At 37.9% G+C, this 23325-nt stretch overlaps 1 protein-coding gene across 2 annotated transcripts; it reads left to right on the top strand.

The window, feature by feature from the left end:
* Positions 1–257: 257 nt before the first annotated feature.
* LOC110855159 (integrin beta-PS) lies at positions 258–6763 on the top strand. 2 transcript variants are annotated; one of them, XM_035855564.1, is made up of 7 exons: positions 258–318; positions 1178–1629; positions 1722–1857; positions 2089–2527; positions 2906–3001; positions 5356–5482; positions 5981–6763. In XM_035855564.1, the coding sequence occupies exons 2-7, from the start codon at positions 1606–1608 to the stop codon at positions 6515–6517; spliced, it is 1359 nt and encodes a 452-aa protein (XP_035711457.1). In that variant the 5' UTR covers positions 258–318; positions 1178–1605; the 3' UTR covers positions 6518–6763. The 2 variants fall into 2 exon arrangements, with proteins under 2 accessions (XP_035711457.1, XP_021959272.2); XM_022103580.2 differs by having other exon boundaries at positions 264–1629.
* Positions 6764–23325: the final 16562 nt, after the last annotated feature.

The following is a 23325-nucleotide window of genomic DNA, read 5'->3' as shown; positions in this document are numbered from 1 at the left end:
GTTGGGACATTTTCTGATATATAAACTTTCAAGAAATTTTCTATGAATAATATTTAATAATAATTTAATACTAGTTTTCTAAGAGTGCATAAATGCGTCAAGGTTTCACTGAAATTTTATTCATTTCTGGATTATCCGGGATTACTTATGCCTGATTGAATTTGGAAATCCAACCATAAACCTTGGCAGTTGAATCCATTGATTTATTTCATCTCGTCCTATTTAACGAGAAATTGCAGCCAGATCTATGTCCATACGAAAAGTAGAGTGACAACGTAACCCTAAATATGGCGACCCAAAAAGTTAAAGAATTAGCTGGTAGAGTTATCATCACAACTGCTCACATTAACATTCGTTCATTCCTTATTTAATAAATTCTTGAATCACGAATAAATATATTTTTTTAATTAGTGAAGTATTTAAAACTTCTATATTCATTTCCTGTTCATTAAGAATGGTGAATGATTTTTTTCCGTTTTCACATCCTTAACCTTTTAAAACGTATGGAGGCTTTTTGGCCTCCTTGGAAACATTGCGTTGCTGCGGGAGGAAGTCTTTTAGCCTCCTAAAATTTTCGGGCTTACTGCGGGAGGAGGTCAATAAACCTCCACAAATTTGCAGCTATGGTGCGGGAGGAGGTCTTTTAGCCTCCACCCAAATTTTTTCTCCACTGCGGGAGGAGGTCAATAGACCTCGTTAAAAAAATTTTTCGCTCTTCATAACTCATAATAATATTTTATATAATAAAATAATTACTAGTTATTTGATCAAATTTGCACAAAAAAACACTCGAATACAAAATTGTGCACGTGTTGAATTTCTACCATAACATTGCAAAAGATTTAAATGAGCAAAAATTTATTTTAAAATACTCCAAAAAACCCTTCCCACAGTAACCGTCTATTTAGCGTCCCTCCCTTCACAAAACTAGATTTTGTTTTTGGAAATTGACTCCCGAATCATAACCCAATAAGCACAGTAAATCTCCGGCGGTAACGTTTTGGTCACGTCATTATACACACGTTTTAAAAGGTTAATTCGTGGCGAAAAGTCCAATCAGATAAAATGAATAATATTTAAATACTTTAAAATTTTCCATGGTTGAATAACGAACAAATAATTTTTAACAATTTTTAAATTTACTGAATTTTAAATGAAAAACAGTTTTGTTCAACAGATACCGTTATCATCATCCTTCTCATCGCTGTACTTGCCGTTGCTGGACAGAAAGATGCGGGTCGACTCGTGCTCTCGAACAGGGACGATTTTCTTACCTATTTTGACACCGATGTTCATTGGGATGTCATTAATTCCAGTCCTGCCGGGGGATGCCGGTCGAGCCGGGGGGCTGAGTATTTTTACTTAACGAGATTTGGCGGACAGGATGACGACGTGGGCGGGGAGGTTGAACCGTTTTCGTTCGTGTTCAACATTCGGAAGCATATCTGCGGCCTGAGCTATCTCACGATGTCGATCCGCTATTGCAATTTGGACACGAAGAGTGCCGTTGGACCGACGCCAATTCCTGGGAGGAGAGACCTCGGCGTGGACTACCATGTTTTAAAATCGCATAAGTTTTTTGCCTAGGATTACGAGGAGCAGATCATGCTGAATCACGCGGAAGGAACGGTGAGATGGGTTTACATAAAATGCACGTTAGAGGTGGCACAATATTTTTTAGACAAGTATCGAAATGTTAATTTTTTTAAATATTGGAACAGATTAAGTTGAACGGATCCCTCTACTTGGACAGTTCCTTGTATATTGATGAGATAATTTTGTGTCATGATGGGCACTACGATTGTTCAACTACGACCGAGCCAACCACTACACCAACTACAACACCACCTCCATATGGTAAGATTAATTCCAACCCTAGGGACCGTCCATATACTGCGCCAGCAAAAAATATGCGGCCTTTTAAACCACCACCCATCACTTTCCTATCCTGCTCATGTTAATCTAACCAAGAGCAAGATAGGCGGCCCAAGATCCCCCCTTTTTTTGATGACGTAATGTATACACGTTCCTATATGAGTCATTAGTAAATGCATATTTCTACATTCTACTTTCCACATATTTCTGCAGCCAACAATTGCAATCAGTACTCCACCTCGATGACGACCTGTCTTTCAATGGAGTGTTCGTTCTGCACGCTCTCAACCTACACGCAATTCCGATGTGACACTTACGAAAATTTGGAGCTCTACGGATGTCTGGGTGGCGCCTGTGGTGCGCCCGCCATCCATGTCTCAATCGACCCCAGCCTGCCCACTCCACCCGTGCAAACTTTGACACTCTGCCAAAATGAGAGTAAAACCTTCGAGGTCACGTTCAATTTGGAATTTCACCCTCTCGATGTTTACGTCTTGCTTGACTTGTCCGGATCCATGTCGGACGACAGGGAAAATCTTATCCGTCTTAGCACCCAGCTGGTCACATCGGTGCAAGCAATGACGACCGATTACCAGCTAGGCTACGGGGCACACGTGGACAAACCACTCTCTCCATTCGGTGGCTATGGCGAGTAAGATAAAAAACACTAAGAAGGGAAGTCTCCCAGCGTATGCTCTCTGATTTTGACCCAATTACATAGCCACACGTGTAATTAATTTGAAATTTGCCAAAGGCACGATTCCCCCAAGGACTGAGATATTTGCATTCGAAAAGGAGAAAACGAGTGATAAATTTTAAAAGTGCCAAATTTTTCAACTCTACTGCGTGTTTTCCCCTATGTGGGTGAAAAGACGTCGGCCCAATGCGAAATTGTGTCGCTTGCGAATTTCATACTAATAAATTTAGTGATAATAAAAATCTTAAAGCATAAGCTGGTTTAATTAATATTAAGTATAAATTAATATTAAGTATAAATTAATCTTTACATCTTGATTTCCCAACTGCACAGCTACAGCTTCCAGAATTTCCTACCTCTCACCAAGAATGCTGACGAGTTTAGATCAGCTGTCCCCGCAAGTAGTATCAAGTACGGGATGGATGGGCCTGACTAGGGGTACCTTTTACCTGATAGGCGAAAAATGAGTTCTAATTTAACTTTTTGCATACATCATACTATGTTTCAAGCGTAAACTGCAAAATTTTTTCTGAAAATTCAATTCGCGAATTTTTTATTAGGCTCCGAAGATTGCGAAATAATGGGTGAAGGAGCAGGGGAGTGGGAGTGGAGGGCCGCCCTCCGAGGGCGAGGCTGACCGAGCTCGCGAGGTCAACTCTCCCATGCTCACTCCACCTCTTCACTCGTCACCCTCCGTTTGCATTTCTCCAAATAAATTTCAGCATTTCAATTGTGATTCACATTACCCAACCACTCACCAATAATTCAAAGTTTTTTAGCGCTGTAATTTTCTCTCATTATTATTGTCTAATTGTAAAAATAAATATGGCTACAATTATTAAAGTGTGTGAATCGTTATTAGAGTTAGCAAAATTAAAATACCCTGTTCCTGATACATCTTTAGTAGAAGATAGTTTTAACTTGGATCAGTTAGCTAGTGAAGCACTTGTGTTAATTGAAAATTTATTGAATCCTGACAGCAGTGAACGTGAAACAGTTATTTCATTAGATATTGATTGTGACGATGAAATTGATATTTATGAAATGAAGACGTTCCTGCAAGTGAAAACGACGCTAATTCACGTGAATCAGGTCTCGCATCATCCCAAGAATGGCAGGTCGAAAAAATCGGGCAAGAAGAATACAATCTTGAAGAAATGATAAAGATCGTGAATTTTTATAACAATGTTAAAACCAACAAATTGTTTCAAACCCAGCGACGTTTCCCAAAAGTTAGAAGTTATGCGTCAATCTCTCGGATGAAAACGTATGTTGATCAGAATGGTAAAAAGCTGGAGAAATTAAGTAAAGTGGAAACTTTTGTCAAGGAGAGATTTAATCATGCTAGACAATCTTTAATTCATGTTAGTGAAGTTGATTTAAAGCGTTGGGGAATCATCAAATCCAAAGATTTATCTTTACAATTTAAGGCTAGCTCAACATGGATTCACAACTTTAAGAAAAAAAATCGAATTGTTTCACGCAAAATAACGAAATATTTAACAAAAGCTGAATATGACAATAAAACTAATGTCGAAGAAGCAGCCTACACGTTTGTGGAAAATGTCAACAAAAAACTTATAGGTGTTCAACCAGACCTTGTACTCAATTTTGACCAATCTGGATTTACATATGAATATTCACCGAAGCGGACTTTATCAATTAAAGGAGAGAAGGACACTCTTGGATTGGTTGTTTCGCACAATGCTAACACACATTCGTACACTGTGATGCCATTATTATCCATGAGTGGAAAATTTATCGGAAAATTATTAATTTGCCTCCAGGAACCACAAGGATATTTGGGTCCAATAGTCAAGAAAAATCTCGAGGTTCCATCCAACATTTATTTGGTCGCCTCCAAGTCAGGAAAGTTGGACAAAACTATTATGAAGAAATGGATTACTGATTGCGTTGCTCCATACATCAGTGAAAATAAAGCCATCCTAATTTACGATTCTTGGGCAGGACAAGTTGACGATTTGACCTACGAATCACTTTCAGAACAATGCACAAGGTTCCAAATTCCAGCTAAAGCAACATCCATCATTCAACCATTGGATAAATATATTTTCAGACAATACAAAATATTTCGTCGAAAGATATTTGAAAAAGTAGTCCTAGATTCCATTGATATCGATTTACATAAAAGACAAAACGTAATTAAAATGCAGTCCTTAATGTACAACCAGTTCCAGTCAGCTGCTTTTGAGCCGATGTTCAAATACGCATGGTTTGCATGCAACTATAAGAGTGACCGAGTGAAGTTTAAAAATGTGGCAGAAACATTATTTTCGACTAGTTTTGATGACTGTGAGGAAATGTGCAATAGAGAGACTTTTATCAAATGTGCTCACTGCTCTGTTAATATGTGTTTTCATCACTTTTACATCGATAATCACTTTCATTCGGATGATTCAGATTTGGATGAACTCGCTTCGCTTAATTCAAGTCAATAAATGTAAGTACTTGAAGATTATTATATTATTATTTAAGAAAACATTATTATTGGATTGCTGAAATTTATTTGGAGAAATGCAAACGGAGAGTGACGAGTGAAGGGGTGGAGTGGAGTTGACCTCGCGAGCTCGGTCAGCCTCGCCCTCCTCTCCCACTCGCCCGCTCCTCCACCCATTATTTCGCAATCTTCGGAGCCTAATAAAAAATTCGCGAATTGAATTTTCAGAAAAATTTTTGCAGTTTACGCTTGAAACATAGTATGATGTATGCAAAAAGTTAAATTAGAACTCATTTTTCGCCTATCAGGTAAAAGGTACCCCTAGTGAGAGCCAAATTGACGCCTTATTTCAAGTTGCCGAATGTACGAATCAAATTGGTTGGAGGTCAAATGCTCGTCACCTTTTGCTGCTTTTAACTGACGCCGGCTACCACAAGGCAGGTGAAGGTCTGGTAAGCGATTCGTCACATCTAGGCTTGGTGATATCAGATCAGGCCGTTAACCATAACTGTTCAAAAATCTATTTTTGCTTTAAAAGTCAGTTATGCCGATTGCTGACTGAAGATTTTCATTAAAATTCGGTCTTACTTCACCCCATGTATTGAGCATAGGGTGAAAAGTGAAAGGAGTGCAAAATCCTTTCATTCATACTCATTCAAATGAAATGACGTAATGCTTCAGTAACTTTCATTCATTTGAAAGGAAATGAATTGACAGGAAATTCATTTTCATTCACGATCATATTCAGTCAAATGAATTAAATTGAACAGGTATGCCGTTAAATATCATGCGGATCGGAAATGGTGCGAACCAATTGTTCGGATCGGACCCTTGCATAAATAGTTAATGGCAGTATAAATATACAAAAAATTGATCCATCAATATTATCAGATCCGATAATAAGCTGTACTTCATTGTCACTTAAGAAAATTTTACCCCGCCATTTTCAGCCCTACAATCTCCTCCCATTCAATCGTAGCTGCGCCCTGTCACCCACCGGTCTGTACACGGGAGAGCTTACCTACGACTACCCGTCAGAAGAAGACATTATTTCAATCTTTCACTCCAAAAAGATAACTCCCATCTTCGGCGTAACTAGCGATTCCACCTGGGAATATGAATACTTAAGACAAAACATTCCCAACTCGGCGATCGGAATTTTGAACCGTGATTCCTCCAACGTGGTTAACCTTCTGATCAATCAGTATAACCAGATCGAGCAGAGGACCAAACTCGAACGCATCGGTGGGGACGATGGCAGTCTCAACATTCGCTACTTCTCGTCCTGCAATGGCGGGTCTTTGCAAGAAACCAATGTTTGTGACGAACTTGGACCGGATGGAACAGTCACGTTTACGATTTCCATTAATTTGAAGGATTGCATAGGAACTGGGGGAGAAACGTTGGTCCGAATTGAACCGGAAGGACTTCCAACCGCGTTTCAAGTCGCGTTCAACACCATTTGTGACGACTACTGGGGACGATAATATTTGTTACATTGTCGTTTATATTCTTTTAAAATGTACACGAATATCTTTGAGATATGTAATTATTAGCATTCTATTCTACACTGTTAGACTTTTGGAACCAAAATGCATTCTGAATTCAATATTAAGTAACCTGTACAAAATCCAAAGTAAATTTTCCTCCTTATCAAGTTAATGTTACTCTGGATTTGGTATTGTTTGCTTAATATCAAATTCAAAATGCATTCACTTTTCAGACAGTGGCATTAGTTTAACCTGTTTAAAATTTATTAAACAAACTTTATTCATGCAACTCTCTGATTTCTTAGCAATTTAATTTCATTCAGAGCAGTACTTATTTACATGCATAATCATTGACATATGGGTACATACCGGTTCCTCTTTAGCCTCCTCCTGTGCAAGACGTGTCTCTCTCTCGCTCTGCATCTGGATCCTCTTCCATCTGGGTCGCGGGTGTACCAGGGCAAGTAAAGTGTGTCCCAAGGCTTTTTCGCCATGTGAGCCTCGTCCACTCACTCCTCCCACCTGCGTGCCTGGTGACACCCCCTGCCACACCCGTCCCAGCAACGACAAGCTGAGCCATCAGGCGAAGATGGATCTCGTCGGACCCTGTGCACTGGAGGATCTACGCTTTGGAGGAGCTCCCCCAGGTAAGACCTTTGATATGTTGGGGTGGTGAGCATGTGGGAGTGGTCGACGGAAGAGTGAGTGTGCGCAGTGCTGGTGGGGGCGGCTGGAGTAGGTCTACGGGGTTCCCATGACCTAGTCATGTGCTGCGGTGGGAGAGGTTAGTTTGTGGGGTGTTTCATGGCCCCTTTATGGGGTCACTTAGGCCGAACCCTGATGGGTCATTGGTTAGTTTGTGGTCCATGGACGCTCCGCTCCAGCCCAGAACCCGTCGTGTCTCCGCCAGCACGGCGCCTATTCATTTGGATGTCACCATTTTTCCTCATATGTAAATCGCCTATAATCTCTGTCTTGCATTGGTCGAACCTGGGTTTCACAGGTAGTCAGGGCCGAATGGTGAACTGGGCATCATTCCCAGTTCAGGTAGAGGTTTTCCAGACCGACCACCAAAGTCTGGTTTTCCCTCTACTCCCCTGACTACTACTATCACAATTATTATAATCGAAAATTTGACTTAACTATGTAACTAACTATGTGATTGTGACTTGCAAGAGCTACTGGCTATTTATGCAATAAAGATACATACATACATACATACATACATACATACATACATATGGGTACATACCATAAAGACTCTATTTATAGCCGGGTCTAAAGACGACACAAATCCGACTACAATTTGAAACCAGGTATAATTAGTAGGGTTGCCCCGGGTACCGGGTAGCTACCCGGTACCCGGCATACCCGGCCTGTTTTGGGATACCCGGAACCCGGCCGGGTATATTTAGGTACCCGGTCTACCCGGCCGGGTAATTTAAATATTCAATTTTCTTACTTAAAATGCAAAATTATACAAAAAATATAATCCGATGGATTTCAAGATTTTGTACTTGATATAAAATAATATATTTGGAGAGAATAAGTACAACCTCGGCCAACACTTATTTGAAAATTACCATACAAATTTTTAAATTACTTTGAGCGCACTCACGTCAACGAGTTATCAATCAATGAATTTGCATATCTTGCACATAAAGAATGACTTGCGAAGCTTTTGTGCTATCTTGCTAATCGATTCGCAGGATATCACCTCGAAAGTCTCGCAAAATTTGTTTTGTGAGGTGATCCGAATCCAGTCAAGAAATAACTTTTTTAAGCCTAACAAGTTGGCTAAATGATTGCGATGATATCGTGAGTACGCTCTTTGTGTCTCCAACATGATTCTTGGATTTCTGTAATATCCACGTTCTAGCTCAAATTATTAGCTTGAGAAGTTGACATTTTTACCATATGCATATTGGACAAAGGTATAGGAAGCAAGTTCAAAGATAGGCTACATCGGTAACATAGTTGATCTGTGGGGGCCGTATTGGTGGATTAGGGGAGCAAAGTGTAACCATAGTGAGCGTAACCATAGAGAAGGTGACCCATACCAATTTTCAAAAATATTACTTCCATGTGAAATTTTGTACGGAGGTTGAAAATGAAGTCTGCACTGTGGAAATGTAACTTGTAATTTTTAAAGCTTATAAAATTGTTGCAAACTCAAGAAAAAGTTGAAAAAGTCCCGTTATTTTAAAAATATATGTTACCGGTACCCGGCCGGGTAGCCGGGTACCCGGCAAAAACTTTAGGCCGAGTACCAGGTAGCCGGGTACCGGGTAGTAGCACTGCCCGGGGCAACCCTAATAATTAGAGACCCGGATAAATTATTTTTTCGGTTATGCATAACTTGGAGCATCTAGAAACAGATGTTAAAGGAGTGTCATAATTAGGGACAAGCTTATTAAATTTTTCAAAGTTGGGCTCAAGACCCGACTATAAATAGAGTCTTTACGGTACATAATCCACTTTCTTTATAACAGACATCTTAACATTATCTATACGCGAACATATATGAGATGGAGATATTACTCAAAAATTTTGTTACATATTTAGGCAGTCACATAATTTATAATTTCCATATACACAATAAATACGCACATTAATGACATAATTATAATATAAATACTAGACATGCACCGAGTACCGAAAAAGTCGACTCGGCCGAGCACCGAGTACTCGGTTATATTTTTGCCGAGTACTCGTTTCTGCTCGTTTGCCGAGTACCGAGCAAGGCTCGGCCACCGAGTAAATTGTCAAAAAGATCATAAAAAAAATCATTGTTTACATAATATTTAACCACCAGTATCATTATTTTGAGAACTGGTGGACGGAATCACGTGAAGCTACTGATTCTTCTTCCTGTTCCAACATTTCGATTAAAGTTGATTATCGGATAGAAGTAACAAATTTCATTGGTGTATTTTTCAAGTAAGTTTGATGTTGATTGCAAAAATCCCATGATGGATAATTTGAACTGCGCGGTGTAAATACCGGGTAAAGTGGTACTGGATGCATATAAAAATGTAAGAAATACTCGGCCGAGCACGCAAAAATACTCGGCCGAGTCCGAGTAGTGAGAACACGGCCAAAACCTGCCGAGTACTCGGCAGCGCCGAGTACTCGGTGCATGTCTAATAAATACATACTATGAATTTGACTATATTAACGTTTTAATCTTTGCTATAAATTTATTCATCATGTAACAAATACTTCTGAAAAATTGAATTATACGAGCATGGCACTCGTAGAGGAAAGACGTCAACGCACCCAAAATTACAAATCCACACAAGATAAACAACGTGACTATGGAACCATTCAGTCCAAACGCCTCAGTCTCACGTTGTCCTAGTGGTTTCTCAACCGGTACCATCTCCAGCACTTGTCTCGCCTCAATTTCCTCCTCTATCCTGGCGTAAATCCCGGTCTCTATTAGCCCCTCGAAATATCGCGGGACTTTCGAAGAGCCCTCATTCAAAAACTCTAACGCGATCGGCTTAGAATTTAAGACGTCTTTCCCCTTGTAAAACTCCTTCGAGGAATACTTTTCCCTCAAAAATTTGTATTGCACCCGGAAATATTTGCCCCTAGTGACGAAAACGTTTTTCTCGGAACAATCAACAACTTCAGTTTCGATTTTGTGATTTATTTCGTCTAATGAATATTCTTTACTAGAATAGTCTAGCCCGCTAGGAAAATGTCCGTGACGGGGGTGAAGAAGGTTCAAATGCCATAAATCCGAAGCTCTTGATACGACTTGTTTGTCATTAGAAAGATCGCTACCTAGAGGAAATTTGTTGTACTCGGAAATGAGAAATTCAAAAAACTGAAAATATTGGACTCGATAATGCGAGTGTTCCTCCGCGGGCGACAATAATTTAAAGCAGTCCTTAGACTCGTAAGGGTTGCGAAAATTGTTATACTTCCCGTCAAGACTGTACTGATACGTGTGGGACAGCACGGCTAAATTATACCATTTTAGCAGCGGGAAATCTACCCGTTTCCTTAGTTGTTTTAAGCTTATGGGACCTCCACGTTGCTCTCCAATTAAGTCTCCAAAATTTTCTGGTTTTATTGAACTAAGTGGTGCATTCAAATCAGTGATCATCAACCCATTATAACAATTCGTCAGAATAACAGCCACTAAACACCAACTCCCTAGGACGAATCGGAACATGAAATGTGCCTCCAATTTTCTATTGGAGATCGTTGGCGGTTCTTCAAAAAGCGTTGATAGGACGAATAACCAGGGGCTAAGTGAGATGTTCCCTCCATCCAGGGAGACTTTTAGGTATAGATAAATTGACGTGAGAACGGTAAAAATTGAGATAAGCAGAGCTGTCCAAACCTCTTTCTGAAACGGATTAACGTAGAATTCGAAGCTGATAAAGGTCTCTTTGAAACAACTGAAAAATTCGAACCCTGTCCATATCACGGGTACCGATTTGGCAAATCCGTGTCTTATTGGATCATTAATTGTCTGCAGTTTCACCGCTCCGCAAGCCGTCTTCATATCAATGCAATCATAAGCATTAATTACCGTGACGTTGGCATGGCGAAACACGACCTGGGCAAGACTATAGCGATTACCCCTCTGTTTGAAGGGGTTAGTAGATGTCTCTGGATTAGTGAATTCTAAATTATTCGCGCCATTAAATGGTTCCAAGGAGGGTGATACTCTCCAAAATCTTGGAGCCAGAGGGATCCGTTTCGTGAATAACTTGCAGATGTCATTGATTTCTTTCAAGCACTTCACATTTGCCAAAGTATCGAACGTTTTTATACAAAGCTTGACGAGTTTCAGATTTCTAGAGATGTATGCAACCCCGAAATTGTAAATTATTTCTGAGAAAATTTTTGAACTGTTATCCAATAGACTGGAATTTTCAGAGTTTGTAAGGATAATTGTGTAAATATTTTTTGCTGGAAGAATTATCTTATACTCATTTTGAATAAAATGAAATTGTTTATCTTGCACAGTTTCGATTAAGGTGGGTAAATAGTAAGACTGCTTTTCAGGCCACCTTATTTGCGTGTAAGTCAAGAAATTTATGACGAACAGGGCCACACGGCAGGGATTTGGGCGAGCCTGGAACACGTCCGTGGTCACAGAGTGGTCAAAATTTTCAACATGGAAAATTAATGTTGGATTAACGAGGGGCTCGCTTCTCTGGAAAATTTTAGAGTCCTCGGCGTCATGAATGATTTGCAGGTCACAGTTGGTCTGCACGAGGGAGAGAAGATTATCAATAAGCGTGGCTGCCCCTACGGGATGTGCTACTACCCCAAGTAGAATTGTGCTGCACAACTTGACCACCAATTGATTCTTACTTAACATTGTGACGATTTTACGTGAGTGTCGGTATTTTCACAACAAATATATTGATACCTTAGCTAGCCTCTTAAATAGATGCGGACGAACTCAAGTCAAAATTGTTTAGCCAGCTGTATTTTGTGGCCATCGTATGAACGATGCAAACTGATAATGAACATCCTATCATTTGGCAGATTAAATTTTTCACAAAAAACAAGGTATGGGGAACATCCTTATTTATGAGTATCGTTAATGGTATGCATTTCGATAGATATTGCATGATGATGACGCTCAAATCAATATTTATGACATACTAATTGCGCATAAAACGGGTATTTAATATCCGTTCTACACTAATTATTACCTGGGGGAGCAGGTAGATAATTATCCAAGTCAGGGATCGTCCATATATTACGTCATCAAAATAGTGGGTGGGTGGTTTTCCGAATTGATGACGGTTGTTGACATGGTTTCAATCTTGATGACGTCAATTTATTTTTCAACATTTTTTTTCCAAAACTGCATAAATTTTAAATTTCACATATCAAATCGTTAAAACTGAAAAATTGCTCGCAGAATTCTACATACATATGTTGGTGGTATGAATATTTTTGGCTTGTATATAGCTTCTGGGAATAACTCAAAGTCCGCATTTATTTTAAAATCCCTGGGTATCAGGTTGCTGTGAAAATTATAAAATCGGATAAGATGAAAGTGCTGTAATAATTTTTGTTTCACAAAATGAATTTAAGATATGGACTGGTTACGGAAAGAAGTGCCAAGTTATTTTGACCTGCAAAAATGAGTGCATAAATCAAATGTAATGAAACAATTGTGCAATACTAACAATGACCATTCCGAACTTTTTTATCTTTCGTAGATCCAAGTACACCTTGCCTAAACGTGTAGCGAAGACTTTGTCCCATGAGCACTTTGCCACTCGTTTCATCAATGTCAATGACGAATTTATCCATAACCCGCCGAAATTCTTCCAAAGAACTCCAAAATTGTTTGGTGTTCTTTTTTTCGAGTACATATTGTTTCCCCATGTATATTGTTTCTCAATTAAAGCCTAAAATCTTTAAATGAGCCGACACGTTTGGAACGATGTTTTTTTCGTCGAAATCAGTTTTTCCTTCCGAGGGAAAAATCGATCGAGCGATCTTCCCTCCATGGGATCAATCTTTTGATGACCCACTCTTTCTATTAGAGCCCAAAGGTCATATTCTTGGTGGAAGCAAATGGATTTGAGACGCTCCCATTTTTATCGATCGCCAGCCATTTTATGTATTGTTTTGGAAATTTTGCCCCGGTTTGAATTTATAATTCGAACGAAGGTCATTTTGCTTCTACATGAATAAGACAAACGAAATAAATTCATCGACACTGACTACAATTCTGTGCTTGTTCCTAGACTGCTACAAATAATAGGATAAAGAACCCTTAGTATCTGTTGAAGGTGACATTTGACATTCCTGATTAGAATGTCACCAGGTTTGGAACCAGGAAACTTTCGATTCATTGTTGGGTACTCCCGAACAATTTTTTCTAATTAAACCTTCGGGAATTAAGGTATCAAGCTTCAAGGTGTGGAAGTTATACAACAATCGTTGAAAACCATTCCCTCTTGGGATTAATAAATAGTTGATTGGCCGACGACTTCAACAAATTTCGAACTTTGGACCAATTATAAAAGTCGAAAATACTTTGGATCAAAATTTTAGATCAAAGATCAGACTAAAGATCAGACCAATATGATGGGCTTCAAAACTTACAACCCTAAGACCGCGCCAAAATACAATCAAGATAAAAAGACCGGAGCTAAACCAAATTTGTTGAGATAATGTGGAAATCTGCCAGAAGTTTTGTCGTCGTGGATGATGACAACTACTGCCCCGTTGACCTCGAAGCATCAATCGTGTAAAGTTCTGCTCACGAATAAATATAAATGACGTTCGTTGAAAATATAAATTCAAAGCCAAGCAAAATTTCCAATGAAATACATAAAATGGCTGGCGATCGAGAGAAATGGGAGCGTCTCAAATCCATTCGCTCCCACCAAGAGTATATGTAAACTTTGGGCTGTATTTGAAAGAATGAATCATCAAGAGACTTATCCCCTCTGTCCAAAACAAACGCGTTTTATTTTGGCCTGACATGTTTATGTGCTAAAATGCCAAAATATTGACAGGGTACCATCGAGGAAAAAACTGATTTCGTTGAGAAAAAAACAACGCTCCAAACTTCCCTCAGTGTCATTGAAATATTTCATTGAAAGATTTTGGGTATTAATGGAGAAACAATACAAAGGTTAACAGATCCTATCTGGAGAGGTTTTAAAATTGACCTTAAAACTGACCTTGGGGTCGATGAATTTGTTTTGTCTATTCAATGTGTTCCCTAGAGCTTTGGCTAGCCAGCCTATATCGCCGTTTCGACGAATTCATTAATTTTCCTATATTTTCGAGGCCAACTTTTTTCAACTCATCCTCTAGTTTTTTTCCGAAACCCCCATAAAAACTTGAGCTCGTCTGAGATGAAGCTATTGTTTTAGTAGTCGAAATCGATTACAAATCTAAAGGAGTGGCATCAGAACTTTGCACAGGGACCTGAGAGTTATGAACAGTCGAAATCTGTACCTTTTGTTTTAAGTCGGCTGCGTACTGGGTCGGTTTCCAACAAATTTTCGGGATGCAGTTTTTTAACGTGCGAACTTTGGTTCATTTTGATACATTTTTTTAAAGTTTGATCCCGACGACCCAAGTCACATACAGGTGACATATTTTAACAATATTTCCACTTTGAGTTTTGGTCGGAGCATTTTCTAACTTTTCACGGCGCCGATTTTTCGAAAAACAGTACGCGAAACTTTTTTGTGGGCCTACAGCTTTATTGGGGATAGCAGTCCCGCTAATTTAGATTTGTATATAGTTGTAACGGAACTAGTTACACTAGATACTACTGAATGCACAATACTATATCTGCATAATACCAACTTTTCCATGACTTTCTTTTGTGACAATGTTCCTTGGGAAAAATTCTTTATGAAATGGTCGATTTCGGATAACAATTTCTTGGGGATTTTCTAACCGATATTCGCCAACCAACCAATATGCACACCAAACAAATACGTCTCCAAAATAAAATTACAACATTACAACAATCCCTACGCGCCCTGAATTTGGTTAGTTTTTATTCCTCTCCTAATAGAATCTGTGACCCTGAATACTCCAGACAAAAAGACACCAACAAATTTCGAAAAATTTCGGCGGGTTATAGATAAAGTCATCGTAGAAGTTGATGAAACGAGAGGCAATCTCATGAGAGGTGTGTGACAAAGTGCTCTCTCCACCGGTGGGGAAGGTGTACTTGGACCACTGAAGATTAAAAAACTTCGGTGTGGTCATCGGTAGTATTGCACAAATTGCCGTTAGATTTTATTCATTCATTCATTTTCTACAATTCAAAACACTCCTGACGCTTACAATATGTGGGCAACTCTTACAATGACATGTGTATGTAGCGTTATTGCTCTCTCGATTGTCGAGTTTGATGTCTTAAAATTTCCGTAATTTGCGTTAAGACATAAGGTCTCACGATAGAATCGATTCATTATAGAAAATTTTCTCCTTATTCCGAATTTAGCAAATATGGGGAAATTGGGCATATTACGCCTCGCCTTGTTTAAATTACAATGCTCTAGCATGAATTTATTTTCTCGGATCTTGGCCAGCTTAGTTTTGAATTGTTAATGCACAGAAATATTCCGATCGTATGCTTGCATTTTCGTGATTCCGAGAATTGTCTACTATGGACTAAAGTTGGTACATATAAATTTTGAGCCCAGAACAGCATTTTTACTACATACATTTTACACATTCTAGCCCAATCTCAAAACGTTGAGCATGTTTCCTCATAATTAGTTATCATATGTATGTTTCTTGAAGCTCTTAATGTTTGGAACTATGTTACTATTTCTGAATTTTGAAAAATACAAGCAAATCTGAAATTGGTTTAAACTTAAAAGATAATGAAGAGTAGCATTTTTTAATTACTAAAAGTATTTCTGAGAATGATACGCATCTTCCATACACGAAAGAATGACTAACATGTCCATTTGCTTCAAAGCATAATTAATACCGATCGAAACTCCGTTAATGTTTTTGAGTGAAACCCAAACATTACTTATTAATGTAGTTAATGAAGCTGTGTTGGTCATAAAAATAAAGAACCACATATTAGCTTTATAAGACCTACGTATTGATAATTTTAAGATTTAATATGTTGACGTTATCATAGGGGGTGGGTGGGTGCTTTTGAGAAGTGATGACGATTGATGATTTTGGGGTGGGTGGGTGGTTTTTTCAGGATTTTTTGATGACGTAATATATGGACGATCCCAGAGTGGTCGATATTCGATAAACACTGTAATATGAAATAGAAACAACTGTAAAAAAACAAGGGCAATGTTAACTTGATAAAGAGTTCATGTTCGTGTTAAAAGTGTAATCTGGATTTAAGTAGCATTCATTTAGATAGACAGGTGTAGATGTAAATGTATTAGCTCTTGCAGGGTTTACCCATAGAGCACGACTATTATTTGATTTTACAAGCACAACAAATAAAATGAGTTATACATTATTAACCAGATATTTTTAAATAACCGTAAATTTTGACACAACAAACCAAATATGTAAGCTCTAACTAACTATTGTATAAATAATTGGCAATACAAACCAAAATGCTGTTGATACATAAATAATACCATGTAGTAACAGCTTTATATTAAAGGTTTACCATATCGGTAACAAATTTTTACGGACCTGTATAATTTTAATACTAAGAAATTAATACCTACATACATGACTATCCCAGATTTTTAATAGCGTATTTATGTATACATAAATGAGCTAACGTATAATAATAACGTAATAACGTTAGAAATAATGTATGTATACATACGTTAATCTTTAATAATTTATAAATGTATAAATTACGTACACATTTACTAATTCTGATACATACACCTAATATTGTAACATTATTTTTAAAAGCTCATGGAGTCACCGCTACTTCACATTCGTCATTACCGCTCCTTTCAACTCTCCTCTCACAAACTTCAAAATCGTAACTCGTCTCTACTCATCTCATCTTAAAGATAAGATTCATACACAAAAATGACCAATTTTTAGAAACGAGTTAATTTCGTCTCACTACAAGTCATCTCATTTCATCAGAGCCCGTCTCATCTTAACTCACAACATTTAACCAGACTCAGGCGAGTTCTTTAGTTATTTGGCAGCCAACTACATAATATATATACAATATACATACGTAATAATAACAGTGTAAGTCGCCATCCTTTAGCTTGAAATTGTATCACGAAAATTAATAATTAACAATTTTTAGCGTATGGATAACTAATTTTACTTATAATACAATAGTGTGGAGTGTAGCTGTTTCGGAGAGGTATAATAATATTGTTTTGAGGATTCATGTTCGTATAATTGAATCTCTCCATCTTTATCACATGGAGAGATTTTTCAAAAATGTTGTTACGCACATATTTAGTCACATAATTTCCATATATGTACATAATAAATGCGCATATTAATTACATAATTATAATAAAAATAAATACATACTATGAATTTGACTATATTAACGTTTTAATGTGTTCTATAAATTTATTCATCGCGCAATAAACCGTTCTGAAAAATTGGACTATATGAGCATGGAAACTTGTGAAACATTTTACTAAATGAGCACGACACTCGCAGAGGAAGGACGTCAATGCACCCAAAATTACAAATCCACACAAGACAAACAACGTGAATATTGCACCATTCAATCCGAATGATTTAGTTTCATCTTGGACCACACGTTTCTTTCCACGGATTCGATCCAAAACTTGTCTCGTTTCAATTTCCTCCTCAATCCTGGCGTAAATCCCGGTCTCTATTAGCCCCTCGAAATACCGCGGAACTTTCGAAGAGCCCTCATTCAAAAACTCTAACGCGATCGGCTTAGAATTTAAGACGTCTTTCCCCTTGTAAAACTCCTTCGAGGAATACTTTTCCCTGAGAAATTTATATTGCACCCGGAAATCTTTGTCCCTAGTGACGAACACGTTTTTCTGGGAACAATCAACAACTTCCTTTTCGACTTTGTGATTTATTTCGTCTAATGAATATTCCTTCCTCGAATAGTCGAGGCCGCTAGGAAAATGGCCGTGGCGAGGGTGAAGAAGATTTAAATACAATAAATCTGCTCCCCGAGGCACGACTTTTTTGTCATTTAAAAAATCGCTACCTCGAGAAAATTTGCTATACTCGGAAATCAAAAAATTAAAAAATTGGCAATATTGGACTCGATAACGCGGATGTTGCTCGGCAGGAGACAATAATTTGAAACAGTCCTTAGATTCGTACGGGTTACGAAAATTTTTGTAACTCCCGTCAAGAGGGTACTGATATGTGTGGGAAAGCATTGCTAAGTTGTACCATTTTAGTGATGGAAGATCCGCCTGTTTCTCAAACTGTTGTAAACTTATCGGGCCACCACCACCAGCTGATCCAAAGTGCCCACAATTTAAATCCCTAAACCTTTCCGGTCTAATAGAACCGAGTGGCGCGTTCAAATCAGTGATCATTAATCCATTATAACAGTTCGTTAAAATAACCGACACTAAACACCAACTCCCCAGGACAAAGCGGAACATGAAATGAGCCTCCAATTTTTTATCCGAGATTGCCCCCGGTTCTTCAAAAAGCGTTGATAGGACGAACAACCAGGGGCAAAATGAGATCTTCCTATCATACAGGAATTTTATGAATAAAGTAATTAACGTGAAAACGGTAACAATCGAGATAAACAGAGCTATCCAAACCTCCTTCTTGAACGGATTCACATAGAATTCGAAGCTAATATAGGTCTCTTTAAAACAAGACAAAAATTCGTACCCGGTCCACGTCACGGGTACCGATTTGGCAAACACGTGCCTCATTGTGAGAAGATTCACCGATCCGCAAGCCGTCTTCATATCATTGCAAACATTACCAGTAATTACGGTGACATTGGCCCGGCGAAACACGACCTGTGCAAGACTGTAGGGATTACCCCGCTGATTAAATGGATTAGGAGATACCTTGGCATTAATTAATTTTAAATGATTAGCGCCATTAAATGGTTCCAAGGAGGGCGATATTTCCCAAAACCTTGGCGTTAAAGGGACAAGTTCCGTGAATAATTTGCAAATGTCATTCATATCTATCAAGCACTTAACGTTTTCTGAAGTATCGAACGTTTTTATACAAAGCTTGACAAGTTTCAGATTTCTAGAGATGTATGCAACCCCGAAATTGTAAATCATTTCTGAAAAAATTTTTGAATTGTTATCGAATACATTGGAATTTTCAGAGTTTGCCAGGATAATTGTGTAAATATTTTTTTCAGTAAGTATTATCTTATGCTTGTAGTGGATAAAATGAAATTGCTTATCTTTCACGGTTTCGATCAAGCTGGGTAAATAGTAAGACTCTCTTTCTGGCCACCTGATTTGCGTGTAAGTCAAGAAATTTATGAAGAACAGGGCCATGCGGCAGGGACCCGGGCGAGCCTTGAAGACATCCGTGGTCACAGTGAAGTCAAAATTTTCAACGTTAAAAACTAATGTGGGGTTAATGAGGGGCTCATTTCTCTGGAAAATTTTGGCGTCCACGGCGTCATGAATGATTTGAAGGTCACAGTTAGTCTGCACGAGGGAGAGGATATTTTCAAGGGGCCTTGTTGGACGGGCTGCGCCTAGTTGAAATGTCATACTAAACTTGATCACCCAACCCCATGATGACCCATCATGGTGATTAAGTCCTTACTTGACATTGTGACGATTTTATGTGATAATTTCCGCAAATTTAGATGTTTTCATGGCAACATGTTTTCTCCAAAATATTTTCCTTACATAACCTAGCCTTTGAGATGGGGAAGATCTATGGCAAAAAAATTTGCAAACCTGACCAGCTTTATTTTATTGCTAAGCTGCAAACGATGCAAATATGTAATAAGTAGACCGATTTGTAATGGTCAAATTTTCGTTTACAAAAAGTTAACGCAGATATGGATGAAACACATCTATATTTATGAGCAGCCTCAATGTTATAGTTATACAAATTTTTGTATAACTATTAATGATAAAGTAATTGAGTAGACATTCGCAGGACGGATATTACGATAAAATTTAATACCCATTCCAAGCACCAGGAATGTATATATGCAGCTGTCCAAGACTGGTCAATATTTCACTACATTTAAGTATTTCAATGTCAAACGTAAAAAATAAGGCAAAAAGATAAGAGCATCACCAGCTTGGTAAAGGGTAAAGTTTAATGTATTTCGATTTAAGGTACACATGGATACATATTTATTTTTTTAGATAGAACAACGGAATATCGATTAAATATTGAATAATTAATTCGATATTAAATATTTAGTCAACGCATTACCTATTCACAGTTGAATGGGGTAAACGTATTTAATGTTTTTGGCACGAGTACAAACCGGGCAGCCTTCATAAAAATCATGATACCCGATTGAAAAGTGCACTTTGAAGTTTATCAAGTCTAGATTTACCGCAGGCTACACTTGCTTCTCAAAATGGTGATAAATGCCCATTATTTTAAGAATTCCAACAGATCTTATGCCTTCTTTTTATCCTTACCAATCGTCATGACCGCTCGGATCGTCCCTTTCACCACGCCTCTCACAAACTTCAAAACGGTTAACCTCCCGATCGTGAAGACACCTTGAGCCCCAACTTTCAAATTTCGTCTCGCCTTTCTAAACTTCACCAGATATTTCTTATCCAGGGCGTTGCGACAGTTGATATTCTTCCAGGATTTCAGATTGTTATCCGTCATTCCACCCACGTGTCCCATCACTTCGAGAAATACGACCCAAACAGTTTGCGAACACATGCTCCACGTGATGAGAAGGACCTAAATTCAAGTAAATAATTTCCCCCTGAATGCAAATGAATATGTACATACCTTAAGCATCTCAATTTGTTACCGACCAATACTAAATTCGTTACCATGCTGGTTGTATTGGGAACCCCGAAGTAAAAAAATTTAGCTATCGGGAAAAAAAATTACTACCTTGTCGGTAAAAAATTATATTACAGTTTCATTGCTGCGATGAGATTATTTAAAGTGCAAGCTATTAGGGAGATTGCGAATTAAGAGTGTTTCCACTTACATACGTATATACTTACATATATATAAGTTTCTCATTAAGAGGAAGGATAAGTTTTACTTCTGTGGGACAAACCTTAATTCGCAATTTACCTAATAAGGAAATTGTGATTTATACGCTTCTCTTCGGAAATATTACCCTGGTAAATGGACTCAGCTCGTCCCAATACTTGATCACAGAAAAATTGCAGAATAACGCTAATTGACCAAACATTCCGTGCAGGAAGAGCAGCCAATATCCGTATATTTCTATTACGTATTTGTACACCAGTTCCCAACATGTGTATTGGTGTGTTAGATTATAAACTGATCTGAGGGAGCGGTACGTCATGTATTTTTTGGTAGATTTGGGAAATATTCGAAACTCAGAAGACAAGATGGGCCATATTGTGCCTGAAAAATATTAAACTTGATTGAAAAACCGATTTAACAGTTGTGAAAAAATTAATCCACTATTTTGTAATATGGAATTACTATTCTTGGAAGAAATAATAAAGGTTTTATGATATTTTAACAAGATGTTTGGTTAAGACTATGACGTTTATACAGATTTCTAACTTATATCAGCCTATTGTTAACAGAAGGCCAAAAGATTAAAACTCACTCAACCAACTGTCAACGTCGGACTCGATGACTTATCGATTAAAGCGTCAAAATAAGTATATTTTTAATCATTTCTGTAGTCTGGGAATTTGCTATCAAGTTCTTGTCCAAAAATTTGTAGAGCAGACCATTGCAAATATTCTAAGAACATATACAGATACTGCAGATTTGGAGAGTTTTTGAATGAAGTGCTTTCAGGTTTAATGACCCTCAGCAAAATTCGAAAGTATCTCAACTGCCCGGCCTTAATTCAAAAGTCTCCGCAATTCTATTACTGAACTTAATCAGTACATATTTGAAGTCCAGAATTTTAAAATAAATAAACTTCTTTAGGCGAGAAATAATTAAAAAGTCCTGATTTTCACAATTTCATAAATAAGTCCTCGAATAACCTGTTAACACAAAATCGCTTACATGCACCTAACATCGCCATACTCGCACCACTCTGCATCGTCTGGTAAACAATTGTAGAATAATAGGTGAGAAATATGGCATACGTCCATCGCACCACGTGCAATTTCTGCCAGTATGTGGGCAAAATTGTGGTGTGAAATATCGGCGTCTCGGGAACCAAGTAGTACCAAATTGTGTTGGTCCAACACAGCGAGGTAAAGAAGATGGCAACTGCAACACTTGTGACGTCCAGAAATATTCCGCACAAATGTATGCTTCGCAAATCCATCGCATTGTAACGTGGAAGCACCCAGATTACTGAAAATAAATGTTAGCAAAAGTTACCAAAAAATTCAAAAACAAGGCCAAGAACAGAATAAGAATTCAGGCAAAGAACTCTGATCTCCTCGAATTGAGGTTACTAAACTCAGAAATTTTATATTACTATATATGTATTACTATTATTGCTTTTATATTACTATAATTTTATATTACTACATATGTTACTCCATGTACATATGTCACGATTTTACCGTTAAAAAGGAACTCAATTTGTCACAATGTCACTTTATAAATAATTGTACTTTAAGATTTTTTACGCAATTGTTACGGACTCCAATTACTACTTCAAACGTATGTTATAACTTAATTCTATGTAATTCTATGGGCCATGAGCCTTAGAAGAATTTTCAGAATAAATTATTAACTCAGAAATTTTGCATAGAACGATGATTCTCAAAGATTTACATTGTTAAACGCAGAAATTTTGCACATAGATAAATCTGTTTCTCTATTATTAACGTTATTAGGCGTAGATATTTTGCACATAAACCAAATGCTCGAGAATTTACATTACTAAACGCACAAATTTTGCAGATATATCAAATTCTCTAGTATTAATGTGATTAAACGCTGAAGTTTTGCACAGGAAGCTGATTATTAAAAATTGCAATTACTCAAACTGAAATCACAACCTTGTCATACACATTTATTTTACCAATTTCCCTGAAACAATTTCCATTAATTACTTACCCTCAAACCGTCTACAACAGCGAACCATTCGACTATACGCGACACAAATGTCGTCCCTTTTCCACCGAATATGAAGCAAAGTAACCGTCTCCATCACAGCCACAAACGAAATGGCGTAACACATGTGGAAATACTTATTTGCATTTCCTCTCTTCCATGCCCAAATCTCCCAGGTTCGAAACAAGTAGAAAGGCATCACCACAAAA

Source organism: Folsomia candida, unplaced genomic scaffold (assembly GCF_002217175.1).
Source record: "Folsomia candida strain VU population unplaced genomic scaffold, ASM221717v1 Fcan01_Sc011, whole genome shotgun sequence".
Lineage (NCBI taxonomy): Eukaryota > Metazoa > Arthropoda > Collembola > Entomobryomorpha > Isotomidae > Folsomia > Folsomia candida.
This window is presented reverse-complemented; position numbering and strand designations above follow the sequence as displayed.